The sequence below is a fragment of the Cherax quadricarinatus genome, chromosome 4, assembly GCF_038502225.1.
Source record: "Cherax quadricarinatus isolate ZL_2023a chromosome 4, ASM3850222v1, whole genome shotgun sequence".
NCBI lineage: Eukaryota > Metazoa > Arthropoda > Malacostraca > Decapoda > Parastacidae > Cherax > Cherax quadricarinatus.
Window position 1 is genome coordinate 57,976,367 of NC_091295.1, and position 14,115 is coordinate 57,990,481.

General features: G+C 44.8%; 1 protein-coding gene across 1 annotated transcript in view; it reads left to right on the forward strand.

Moving 5' to 3' along the window:
- Nucleotides 1–14,115, forward strand: part of LOC128684344 (fasciclin-1-like) — a 250,303-nt gene that overhangs the window by 52,986 nt on the left and 183,202 nt on the right. The window contains exon 3 of the mRNA XM_070098288.1: nt 12,708–12,904. Within this exon, the coding sequence (XP_069954389.1) occupies nt 12,708–12,904 (197 nt within the window). The remainder of the gene's footprint in view (nt 1–12,707; nt 12,905–14,115) is intronic.

Here is a 14,115-nt window from a genome sequence, read left to right on the forward strand (position 1 = left end):
CTTTGTGTATTGGTGTAACCCTTGCTGTCTTAAGTAGTGTCGGGAAAGTGCTAGTTTCTAGTGACTTGTTAAAAAGTAATGTAATAGCATGCAAAAGGACATGGCCCGCTTGCTTGTACAATAATGGTGGGACGTGAGACAGATTCCCCGAGTTATTTTTGAGTGACTTTATAATCGCGGTGACATCCGTGGGCTCAGTTGGTACAAGATAGGAGTTTGGAAAATTCCCATCTAGGTAGTCCCCAGCACGGGCGTTGGTACGTGGTATTTTACTGGGGAGATCAGATCCTATGCTTGAGAAGAAGTCGTTTATCTTGTTAGCTGTATCATAAAAATATTTGAGAGGGTTCTAAGAAGCAAGATCGTCAACCACCTAAATACCCATCAGTTACACAACCCAGGGCAACACGGGTTTAGAGCAGGTTGCTCCTGCCTGCCCCAGCTACTGGACCACTATGACAAGGTCCTGGATGTTGTGGAGGATAAACAAAATACAGACGTAGTATACACAGGAAAAGTTGGTAGATGGATCTATAACTTCCTGACAAATAGAACACAAAGAGTAATAGTCAACAGAGTAAAGTCCCAGACAGCCATAGTAAAAAGCTCTGTTCCACAAGGCACAGTACTCGCTCCCATTCTATTCCTCATCCTCATTTCTGACATAGACAGAGATGTTAGTCATAGCTTCATGTCTTCCTTTGTGGATGACACCCGGATCACCATGACAGTGACCTCCATCGAAGACACCGCGAGACTCCAAGCGGACATCAACCAATTCTTCGAATGCGCCACTCAAAACAATATGAAGTTCAACGAGGAGAAATTTCAACTACTCAGATATGGGAAACTTGAAGAAATTAAAAATGTATCAGGGTATACAACAAATTCTAACCATACAATGGAGCGGAAAAGTAATGTGAAGGACCTGGGAGTGATAATGTCAGAGGACCTCACCTTCAAAACCACAACAATTTATCTACCTCATCTGCTAGGGAAATTGTAGGATGGATAATGAGAACCTTCAAAACTAGGGATGCCAAGCCCATGATTCTCTTCAAATCGCTTGTGCTCTCTAGGCTGGAATACTGCTGTACACTAACGGCCCCCTTCAAGGCTGGCGACATTGCAGACCTGGAGAGTGTACAAAGAACTTTTACGGCACATATAAGCACGATAAGGCACCTAAATTACTGGGAATGGTTGAAGGTCCTTGGTCTATATTCCCTGGAATGCAGGCGAGAGAGATACATGATAATATACACTTGGAAGGTCCTGGAGGGATTGGTACCAAACCTGCACACGAAAATCACTCCATATGAAAGCAAAAGACTCGGCAGGAGATGCAACATTCCCCCTATGAAAAGCAGGGGCACCACGAGTACACTGAGAAACAACACAATAAGTGTCCGGGGTCCAAGACTGTTCAACTGCCTCCCAGCCTCCATAAGGGGCATTTATCAATAGACCCCTGGCTGTCTTTAAGAAGGCACTGGACAGACACCTAAAGTCAGTACCTGACCAACCGGGCTGTGGTTCGTACGTCAGACTGTGTGCGACCAGTAGTAACAGCCTAGTTGATCAGACCCTGATCTACCGTGAGGCCTGGTCTCAGACCTAGCCGCAGGGGCGTTGACCCCCGAAACTCTCTCCAGGTAAATTCCAAGTAATATGACTCATTCAGCACTGCTTATACTTATTCTCAACCCAGACCACAGAGATAACTTTATTAACCACTTGGATCAATGCTATAAGAATTACGATCCCATTGGCACACAAAAATTCATGATGATCTGGTTGCCACTATTGAGACTGTCCTCACAGATCAAGTTGGCAGGAAAAGAAAGCATAAACCTTCCACTATAAATGACAATAAAAATCAATGTAAATACTATAATGATCCAGAGCTACGCAATTTAACACATGCAGCAGCTAGGGGGATTGGTAAAACATACCGTGAATGTAGAACCCCAGACCTGCTCAGAATGTTCCAAGCTGCATTAACAAATGCAAGGAATAGAAAGTAAGAACTTTAGGAATGGGAACAATTTGTTGGTGGGTTAAATAGGTCTACCCCTTTAATTAAGTTTGGCTTGGAAAGGTATAAATAAAATAACCAGGAAAAAGACTGGCAATGTTGCTCATCCTTTTCGTCTTGAAAAAGCAAATGACCTCATAAATGACTGGTCCAAAACATCCAGGCATGAAAACCTTCCATCTCATATTAGAAAAAACTTTGAGTGCGCTTCTGAAGAAATGTTGAAACTGATTAATTTTATGAGCCAAAATATTGATGAGAATGATTGCCTCTTCACCGAGTATGAATTAGATAATGCATTAACTAAAGGTCGATCAACCGCTCCTGGAGAGGATGATATAACCTATGATATTCTCAGAACTCTAAGGCACGTGCCTGATGATCCTTTGTTGGCACTGTATAATACCAGTTACATTGAGGGGGTTCTTCCTACTTCCTGGACCAATAGTCTCATTGTGCCTGTCCCTAAGCCCCAACAGCCTGATACATTTAGACCGATTTCCTTAACTAGTTGTCTGTAAACTTTTTGAAGGAATGATACTTAAAAGACTGTACTTCAGAATCAGACACCAACTTTCCCCCTACCACTATGGGTTCATGAAAGGTAAAAGTGTACAGAATTGTATTCCCACCTTTCTCACAGCACACATCTCTACTAGTTTTACCACATTTCTTGATCTAAAATCTGCATTTGATATCGCAAACAGAACCGTTATACTACATGAACTAGCCAAAATAATATTGGTGGCAGCTTACTCTGCTGGATAATAGGATACCTGTCAAATAGAGTATCCTCTGTCCTCTATCAAGACTTTAGAAGCAAGTCTAAAGAAATGTCCCTAGGTACACCGCAGGGAGGAGTTCCGAGCCATATACTATTTAATGTTCTGATTAATGCTTTCCTAAATGCTCTACCTGCTTCACCTAAACATATAGCTATAAGCTATGCTGATGACATCATGAACCTGACAACAGGGCATAAGAAGATGAGTACCATTCTTAATGAAGTTCAAGCAATTTGTAATCGACTAGGCCTCATAATATCTTCCTCTAAAACAAAGACATTAACAAGCAAACGACATCCCCCACCCATCTATTTGCAGGGTGAAAGCATTAGCTACGTTAAAACTTTCAGATATCTTGGTGTAGATGTACCCTTTAACAAATTCACTATACCACAACTAAATAAGAGATGCAAAGATAGGCTAAATGCTCTCAAAGCTGTTGCTGGCTACAACCCCAACTATGGTGCTAATGTGAGAATCGTGAAAATGATGTACATAGCCTATGTTAGGTCCTTAATTGATTATGCTGTTCCCACGTTGATGGTAGCTAGAAAAAGTTCTCTCCGACCCTTGCAGTTTATGCAAAATGAAGCTCTCAGAATTCTTGGCTGTCCCAAATCTACAAAGGTTTTTAATATGAGGAAGGAGCTTGGTATTTATAGTATCAGTGATAGGATTATTGAGATTAACAGTGTACTCGGTATTAGAATGTTAAGAAATGAACCAGACACTGTCACAATGAATCTTACTAAATGTCTAGAAGTAAATACACAGAGATCTAAATGGATTGTAAAAACATGCAATTACATTAAGTTTTATAACCTGCATGAACTGTATCACTGTAGACAACAAGAGCATTTCATCAACTCATTAAGTATAAATTGTGGCATGCTTGTGTCAGAAGCCAGACATAGGTATGGTAAGATTGTGGACAGTGGAGTCAGAGTGCACATGCTGTGGATTCCATCTCACATTGGTCTTCAGATGCATGATAGAACTGATAAACTGGCTAAGCTGTATGCTTTCAAAGAGGGAGTAGATTACAATCTTGGGTTGTCAGTTAGCAGTTTGAGAACAATAATACGAAAAGAACTTCAAATGAACTTTATTGACTTAAGACTAAGGGAGATTGACACAAGTCAGTCCATCTATCATCATTCCTTCATACAGGAGGAGCCACATGTCTATGGTGCATCCAACAAGATAACCAGACTCTTGGATGTCACTACCGCCCGGCTCCGGCTGGGTTACAAGTATCTATGGCAGGTTAAATCACCACCACCAGATGTAGACCAAACGAAATGTAAACTTTGCCAGATGGACTATTGTCACACCTTGCGTCATTATGTACTGGAGTGTGATCAAATTAATGAATTTAGAAACAACTCACTCAGAAATGTTCAAGAAATGGCAAAGTATTTTATCCACAGTGGTATATTACAGACCATTCTGGAGAAATACACTGACTTTGCTAGCTGTAAATAATGCATTACCATGTGTGTGTGTGTGTGTGTGTGTGTGTGTGTGTGTGTGTGTGTGTGTGTGTGTGTGTGTGGGTGTGTTAGTTACCATTTTGTCCTAGGCACATGTCAATTAGACACTAGGCCTGTTGTATATGAGTACGCGTGTGTGTGTGTGTGTGTACGTGTGTGTACGTGTGTGTGTACGTGTGTGTGTGTGTGTGTGTGTGTGGGTGTGGGTGGGTGGGGGGGTGTGTGTGTGGGTGTGTGTGTGGGTGTGTGTGTGGGTGGGTGTGTGTGTGTGTGGGTGTGTGTGTGTGGGTGTGTGTGTGTGTGTGTGTGTGTGTGGGTGTGTGTGTGGGTGTGTGTGAGGGTGTGTGTGTGTGTGGGTGTGTGTGTGTGTGTGTGTGAGGGTGTATGTGTGTGTGTGTGTGTGTGTGTGTGTGTGTGTGTGTGTGTGTGTGTGTGTGTGTGTGCATCCTTGTGTGTATGCATATATTTGTACGCTCGTGTGCACATGTCCGTGCGTGCGCCCTCGTGTGTGTATGATCCACTTAATATTTGTATTTATAACTCATTACAATTGTGACCAGGTGTGGACGTATCAGTGGTTCATTACTTTGTAATTTGTTCATGACTGTAACCATGTATAGGAGTGAGGCTGATTCATTACCTCTGTAACTTGCCATGATTGTGACCAGATCTACCTGGAGTTCGTTACCTTTGTAACTAGTTCAGCTATCATAACTTTGGGGTCCAGTCACTGGACCCATTATGTACCTTTGTAATCTTTTGACTACCGCCCACAGGATGGGTATGGGGTGCATAATAAAGATATTAAACTAAACTGTGTGTGTGTGTGTGTGTGTGTCTGTGTGTGTACTCACCTATTTGTGGTTGCGTGTGTGTGTGTGTGTGTGTGTGTTATAACGGGCTTGTTTGGTAGGTGCTGCAAGCGGGTGGTTAATGATACGTCTTCGGAGGCTTCTTTGTTTATTAATAATGTCGTAGTGGGTACACAGGCTTGTGTGTTTGTGCCCATGGCCCGGGAAGGGCCATCCCACGAGAGAGAGCTGGGAGGCCTTGTGTCTTGCTGCTAGGCCGCTGTGTGAGTGAGGCGGAGGCAAGTCTGGGCATACTGAAGTGGCAAGGCCTCTAGGTGGCAGCACCAGCATGGCGCGAAATATGAACTAAGCTGGCAGACAGCAGGGGCTGTCTGCGCAGACAGTACAGGCTGTCTACATACGCTCGGCCACCTACCACGCGTCGTCCCGACGCGACAATACTGGTAGTAAAAGAAACTCGGTCTCTCTCTTGTAGGAACAGGGCACAGAACACAAAATAACAACATATATATACATATGAACATGGAAAAAAAACTTCCTACAGGGAGGGAAGAAAAAAAACCTGTGGGTGTGCTAAACATCGTGGTCAAAGGCAGTGAGCATCGAAGGGCATCACTGCACGCCTTCCTGTGTCTGGACAGATACTGCAACACAGGAGACATCGCTGCGGCTGAGCTATGACGTAACAGGGTAAGGTCTCCTCTGGAACGGTGAAGCAGTCATCGTAGGAGTCGCTGCAGGTTTCACTCAACCTGGGGCACGACATGCTGGTGCCCTCGAGTGAGGCGTCGACAAAACTTGGCAACTGGGCAGGACTTCTGGCAAGTGACTCAGGAGGACACTTCTCGACTGGTACTGTCACTGGGCTGTCACTGCCGGTGAGCGTGGAGCGAGTTGTGGAGCGAGTCATGGCAGACGACTGGGCAAAACATCTGGGAGTCGTAACATCATACACTAGACTGCAGTGAGAGAGCTAACAGTCAAAGTGACATCTTCTTTGTGCAGGCTGCTCACTGAAGCTTGTGACACGAGGCTGACACAGCGCCTGCCGACAGGCCTAACTGCGGCTTGGCGAGTATCATCTCTCCACAGTTGGAGTTATAGCAGAGGTTAGTCTAAGCGTCCCCAGACTTGTTTCTCTACATATAACTGCACTCTGACGGTCTGGAGGTGAAGTGAAACAAATCTCGATGGGAATTGTAGCAGGTACGATTCTGCAGAACATCACGAGCGACGAGCATAAAAGCTTTCTGTACAAGAGGGCTCATACGCTCAGGGCTGAGTAATCAGCTGTCAAACACACTGGTCACACGGGTGACTTAACACAGTGGTGCTACTCAGGTCTGGCTCAGACCTCACTGGACACACGGAAACTTTACACACACCGCGGTACAACATGGCTTAAACTAGCAAATGATGCTTTTCTGTGCATAAAACTGACACTAAGACATATACTAAAATGTGGGAACACTGACTGAGAGGAATTAATTAACACGACATATATCTTCTCTCAATCTTCTCGACAATATTAAAATAATTACTAGAAACACTCGATGTGACATCATGTGATGTCAGGTGTGATGACGTCAGCAGCACTGACGTCAGCAGACATCTTGAGGTGACGTCAGCAGACATCTCGAGGTGACGTCAGCAGACATCTCGAGGTGACGTCAGGCAGACATCATGACGTCATGAAGTCGGGCAGCATCGTGGGTGACGTCAATGTGATGCTGGCAGCAGACCACAGCATGAGGCCTTGGGACATCTGGTAACTCACGTAGCTCGTAGGTCTACGTGACATCGCCCACACCCACGTGGCGTCGTGATCCCCGTGGCATCGTGATCTACGTGGCATGCTGGTCCACGTAGCTTCGAGTGGCCTCGGGCACTCGGATACACAGCTCTGGCAATGAATCACACGAAAAACAGCAGAAAACACAGCAGATGGAGTGGGCAGTGGTGAGTGGTGTATGGTAGACGGGTGAGCGTGAGTAGGGCGAGCATGGGCAAGGTGAGGAACAGCCACTACCTCTCCTCTCCTCCCCCACCCACAAATACGTAGAGAACTCACACTGGACGCAGAAATCACCACAAAACTCACCTCTGGCTTGCTGAAACATAGCAGGGAATTCATCCATTGCCCCAACAACAGATGTTGCTAGGTGTCTGTCTCTCCTCAGCAGACAGCCATTGCAAACAGCAGCAAGTTGCCCTGGGATCTGCTGCTTGCACGAGCACCATCGACCCTCCCCAAGAGGTCCAAGAAGTCAGTGACTCCGTTAACAGCCCGATGGAGAGCTCCCCTAGGGACATGGCAACGTCCTGGTGGACGCCAAGTTGTTTGTTAACTGCTCATTACTCTGTAATTTGTCTATGATTGTAATCATGTGATAACGTGTTTATCATTCATTACCTTTGAAACTTGTCATGATTTTGACCAGCTCTACCTGGAGCTCATTACCTTTGTAAATTCTCATGATTAATGTGTTTATGATTCATTACCTTTGCAATTATTCATGAGTGTGACCAGCTCTACCTGGAGCTCATTACCTTTGTAACTTGGTCATGATTATGACCGGATCTAGTTCATTACCTTTGTAACTTGCTCAGCTATCAAAACTTTGGAGTCCAGTCCCTGGACCAATTATGTACCTCTGTAATCTTTTGACTGCCGCCCACAGGATGGGTATGGGATGCATAATAAACATATTAAACTAACTGGCTTGCTGAAACGGCTGTGCTGAGCTGAACAACAACAACAGCAACATACAAGTGACGCTGAACACGTGACTTGAGAAACAGCGTGGGACACTGTAGCGTGGAGTCACTGTAGCGTGGGCTCACTGTGACGCCACTTACAATTCTCGGAGAATTTCGGCAAATTTCGGCCTGGATCCTGCTTGTACCTGTGTCTGGATGCTCAAACGTGCAGACACGACATCAGGATAACTTGTTGAGAGACGGATGCTTCTTGCATGGGATGATGAAGTGAAGATGACTTCATCCCTCTTCCTCCAATTATAACGGGCTTGTTTGGTAGGTGCTGCAAGCAGGTGGTTAATGATACGTCTTCGGAGGCTTCTTTGTTTATTAATAATGTCGTAGTGGGTACACAGGCTTGTGTGTTTGTGCCCATGGCCCGGGCAGGGCCATCCCACGAGAGAGAGCTGGGAGGCCTTGTGTCTTGCTGCTAGGCCGCTGTGTGAGTGAGGCGGAGGCAAGTCTGGGCATACTGAAGTGGCAAGGCCTCTAGGTGGCAGCACCAGCATGGCGCAAAATATGAACTAAGCTAGCAGACAGCAGGGGCTGTCTGTGCAGACAGTACAGGCTGTCTACAGTGTGTGTGTGTGTGTGTGTGTGTGTGTGACTCAACAATCAATATTTGCACCAATAACTCATTACAGTTGTGGCCGGGTGTGGAAGTGTGAATTGCTCATTACACTATAATTTGTTCATGATTGTAGCCATGTATAAACGTAAGTAACCATTCTTACAGAATTCATTACCTTTGTAACTTGTGAGCTCATTACCTTTGTACCTAGTTCAGCTATCAAAACTTTGGGGGCCCAGTCCCTGGACCCATTACGTACCTCTGTAATCTGTAAATACCTTTGTAACTTGTCATGATTGTGACCAGACCTACCTGGAGTTCATTACCTTTGTAAATTGTGAGTTCATTACCTTTGTAAATTGTGAATTCATTACCTCTGTAACTTGCTCAGCTATCAAAACTTTGGAGTCCAGTCCCTGGACCAATTATGTACCTCTGTAATCTTTTGACTACCGCCCACAGGATGGGAATGGGGTGCATAATAAACATATTAAACTAACTAACCCCTCCATGGAAGATGTGTTCATAACATTGTATCAATCGCAGCTGCTAGAAAAAGGACAGGATGGATAATGAGAACCTTCAAAACTAGGGATGCCAAGCCCATGATGACACTCTTCAGGTCGCTTGTTCTATCTAGGCTGGAATATTGCTGCACACTAACAGCACCTTTCAAGGCAGGTGAAATTGCTGACCTAGAAAATGTACAGAGAACCTTCACGGCTCGCATAACGGAGATAAAACACCTCAATTACTGGGAGCGCTTGAAGTTCCTGAACCTGTATTCCCTGGAACACAGGCGGGAGAGATACATGATTATATACACCTAGTACCGAACTTGCACACGAAAATCACTCACTACGAAAGCAAAAGACTTGGCAGACGATGCAACATCCCCCCAATGAAAAGCAGGGGTGTCACTAGCACGTTAAGAGACAATACAATAAGTGTCAGGGGCCCGAGACTGTTCAACTGCCTCCCAGCATACATAAGTGGGATTACCAATAGACCCCTGGCAGTCTTCAAGCTGGCACTGGACAAGCACCTAAAGTCGGTACCTGACCAACCGGGCTGTGGCTCGTATGTTGGATTGCATGCAGCCAGCAGTAACAGCCTGGTTGATCAGGCTCTGATCCACCAGGAGGCCTGGTCACAGACCGGGCACACTCTCTCCAGGTAAACTCCAGGTTAATATCACATACCTGCAAGCTCCTCCCAAGAAGCTCATTGCTAGTAGTCCCTTAAATCACTTGTTAAAGCAACTGCTCGAGAAGAAATTTCTCGCCTGGCTGGTAGTAATAAGTTATCACAAGTTAAATACACTGATGGATCTAAACAGGAGTCTTCTGACAGGGCTGCATCTGAAATTGTTACCACCTCCCTAGTTAGGAACGATAATAAACTTGTTGAACTAGGCATAAGAATTAACAACTGGGCGTCTACACTGCAAACTGAATTGTTTGCAATCCTAATGGCGCTATAGCTAACCTATGGCATAAGCTTGACTATCATCATTACTGATTCTATGTCATCGAGTGCTCTTGACTCGTATAAGGACTCCAACAACATGCTCATTGGAGAAACCAGGTACAGATACTCAAAAATCCGGGACAAAGGAATTAATGTACAATTGCCATGGATCCCATCATACTTTGGGTTACTCCCTCATGATAAAGTTGATATGTTAGCCAAGAAGAGTACCCGGAAGGAGAATGTAGAATATAACTTTGGTATATCTGTGTCTAGCATTAAGAATAATATTAGGAGAGAAGTAAATAATGGAAATGATTGTTATAGGAATGCAGTTGGAAGGCTGAGTAGATCTATAACCCACTATGATAACATGAACGTAGATAAGTATGTTTATGGAACAATACAGTATGAACAGACTGACTGATGTTGTAATGGCCAGGCTTAGGCTTGGTTACAAGTACTTCTGACAGTTTGGGAGACACACAGATGATCAAATTAAATGCAAATTATTTGGTCAGGCATATGATCATTCTCTTGAACACTATGTGCTTAATTGTCCACTTACTCAGGAATACAGAGAGAGTAAAATAACCTATGTGACATGTCAAGATATCTTATTAATGAAAATATGATATCAGACATACTAAGCAAATTTCCTAAATTTGCTTGTAACAGATAAGTGAACTGCAGATATAAATCCAAATGTACGTCTGTTAACCCTTTTGGGTCCTAGTTCCTAGGCCTTTTGTGTATCCACAGGATGGATATGGGGTGCACAATAAACTAACCACTTCGGTGGCAAAATCTAAGTACTACTTATGATAGGCATTATACTGTACTTATTTTTCCCCTGGCTACAGTAAGTCACCTGTTAAATCCAGCCAAAGTGATAGAAGAACAAGAGTGTTACGCTTACTCAGTTTGTACACACTGATGCCCATCTTAACAAATGCACAAGGAATTTATCCTTCCTCTTACAGCCTTCGCCCTCCCCTCCCATATCCCTTCACACCCTCCAACCGGCTTTCGTCCCCTCAACCGTCAACCCCTTTCCCCCATCACCCTCCAACACCCCCCTCACACACTAACCCCTGCCCCCTGACCTTACAACCTTCAACCCCTGCCCCCTGACCTTAACAGCCTTCAGCCCGTGCCCCCTGACCTTACAGCTTTCAATCCCTGACCTTACAGCCTTCAATCCCTGCCTCTGACGTTACAGCATTCAACCCCTGCCCTTTGACATTACAGCCTTCAACCCCTGCCTCCTGGCCTTACAGTCTTCAACCCCTTACTCTGCCCTCTCCATGGACTTGTATCACAACACGCTTTATCTGTCGATATCTGGACCATTCCAATATCGGCTCGTATGTAACTGCTCATAAATTGTGGAGCATTATCCATGCCCGTGGAGGCTCTACTAGGCTGGCAGGGCTCACCACATACCCGTGGAGACTCCACCAGGCTGGCAGGGCTCACCACATACCCGTGGAGGCTCCACCAGGCTGGCAGGGCTCACCATATACCCGTGGACACTCCACCAGGCTGGCAGGGCTCACCACATACCCATGGAGGCTCCACCAGGATGGCAGAGTTCACCTCATCCCTTTGGAGGGTCCACCAGGATGGCAGGGCTCACCTCATACCAGTGGAGGGTCCACCAGGCTGGCAGGGCTCACCTCATACCCGTGGAGGGTCCACCAGGATGGAAGGGCTCACCATATACCTGTGGAGGCTCCACCAGGCTGGCAGGACTTGCTGCATACCCTTGGAGGCTCCACCAGGCTGGCAGGGCTCACCACATACCCGTGGAGGCTCCACCAGGCTGGCAGGGCTCACCATATACCCATGGAGGTTCCACCAGGCTGGCAGGGCTCACCACATACCCGTGGAGGCTCCACCAGGCTGGCAGGACTCACCACATAACCGTTGAGGCTCCACCAGGTTGGCAGGGCTCACCAAATACCCGTGGAGGCTCCACCAGGCTGGCAGGGCTCACCACATACCCATGGAGGCTCCACCAGGATAGCAGAGCTCACCTCATACCAGTGGAGGGTCCACCAGGCTTGCAGGGCTCACCTCATACCCGTGGAGGGTCCACCAGGATGGCAGGGCTCACCATATACCTGTGGAGGCTCCACCAGGCTGACAGGACTTACTGCATACCCTTGGAGGTTCCACCAGGATGGAGGGCTCACCACATACCCATGGAGGCTCCATCAGGATAGCAGGGTTCACCTTACCAGTGGAGGCTGAGAAAGCAGTCATGAACACCCTAAAAGCTGTATACAGAAGCTTATTAGATGTATGTAAAATATATACCACTGAGAAAGCCTAAAAGTTAGATGTAGAAAGCGAGCATAGTAAAATGTACAGATGAAGAAAAAAGGACATGCTGTTGGAGTGTGAGCAAGGTAACATTTATGAAGAGATTTAGGAAAACCGTTTAGCCAGACTTGAATCCTAAAGGTAGGAGGGCCAGTGCCTGTGCTCTGAAGGAGGGGTGGAGATGTTGCAGTTGGAGGGAATCTGTCGGCATGTGTTTTCTTCTCTGGGTCACCCTGCCTTGACAGAAAATGGCCATTAAGAAAAATAATCACAATTAAAAAGTAACTTAGAGAAAATGAGTTTTTGGTGGGTAATTTTGCTTTTTTTCTGTACTATATGTATTGTATAACTTTAATTTAGTAATAGTGATAGTGTGACTGATATTTTTGACATGCTGTTTAGGTGCAGCTTTCCATAACTAGATTTCATCTCATGATCTGCTCATTTCAGTGAATCTACCATACATGGTGCAGGAGATGCCAGATGAGTTGAACACTGAGCTGTCGGGCAACCCTCGGGTATATGTGTCGCGCCTGCCTTCCGGGAATCCAGCCATCAAGGGCTGGGAAAATTTTAATTACTACATTAACAATGCCAAGATCATTGATGCCAACCACATAGCTTTTAATGAGGAGGGCACCAAACAGGTAACCTATGTATTGTATTAATGATATACAGCATTAACAAGTGCATGAACAAGATACGTATTGGTTTCGTTATTTCCGGAGAGTATATCATTGTATTAATGGTATATAAACAAGACACAAACAACACTGATTTCATTATTTCCAGAAAGTATATCATTAATGATATACAATATTAACAAGTACTGTAAATGAACATGACAAGCACAACATTGGCTTTGTTATTTCCAGAAAGTTTCACCTGTACAGCAGGCTTCTTCAGTCAAATAGAGGTGAACACTTACATCTAGGACATATTTTTATAAATTCCTAAAAGATGTTACTATGTACCTCAAACACTACTCACCCTGTACTACTCTCTATTCTGTCTTTACCTAACTTTTGTATAGGTGCATGGGGATCAACAAGAGCAAACTACCTAAAACACATCACATCTCAAGTTTGCTATTAGAATGATCACTCGGATTGTAGACAACACACCCTTACTATTCAAAAGTTTAATCTTATTCTAACATACAAAACATCTACACATACTACTGTGTATTCTATATGCATACAGAACACTTAATGCAGATATCAACCCAATACTAAAACTTCTTGAAAACTTCAATAGAATGCACAGCACAATACAAGGAACAAATAACTAATTTCACACGTTTGATTCGGCCTGAGTAGAAACTCATGCAAATAAAAGGACCAAAAATACAGAACACAAAATACAAGAATCAAAAAGTTCCCTCTCTGCCAAGTGCTTCAAAAACACATCTTGAATCTGACGTGAATATACGTAGATTGAATATAAATGTCTAACATATACTACATGCCTAATATATACATATCTAATGGGTTGTATATGCTGCAGCAAGGAGGAGGCTGGAGGCAGTGGAGATGTCGTGACTAAGGGCAATGTGTGGTGTAAATATCATGTAGAGAATTCATAGTTTGGAAATTACGAGGCAGTGTGGGGTTACTAAATGTATTATTCAGAGGACTGGAGAGGGGTTATTGAGATGGTTTGGTCATTTAGAAAGGATGGAGCAAAATAGGATGACTTGGAGTGTGTATAAATCTGTAGTGGAGGGGAGGAGGGGTGGAGGTTGTTCTAGGAAAGGATGGAGGGGGGGGGAGTAAAAGAAGTTTTGTGTGCAAGGGGCTTGGACATGCAGCAGGCATATGTGAGCATGTTAGGAGTGAATAGAGAGAACCCGTTTTTG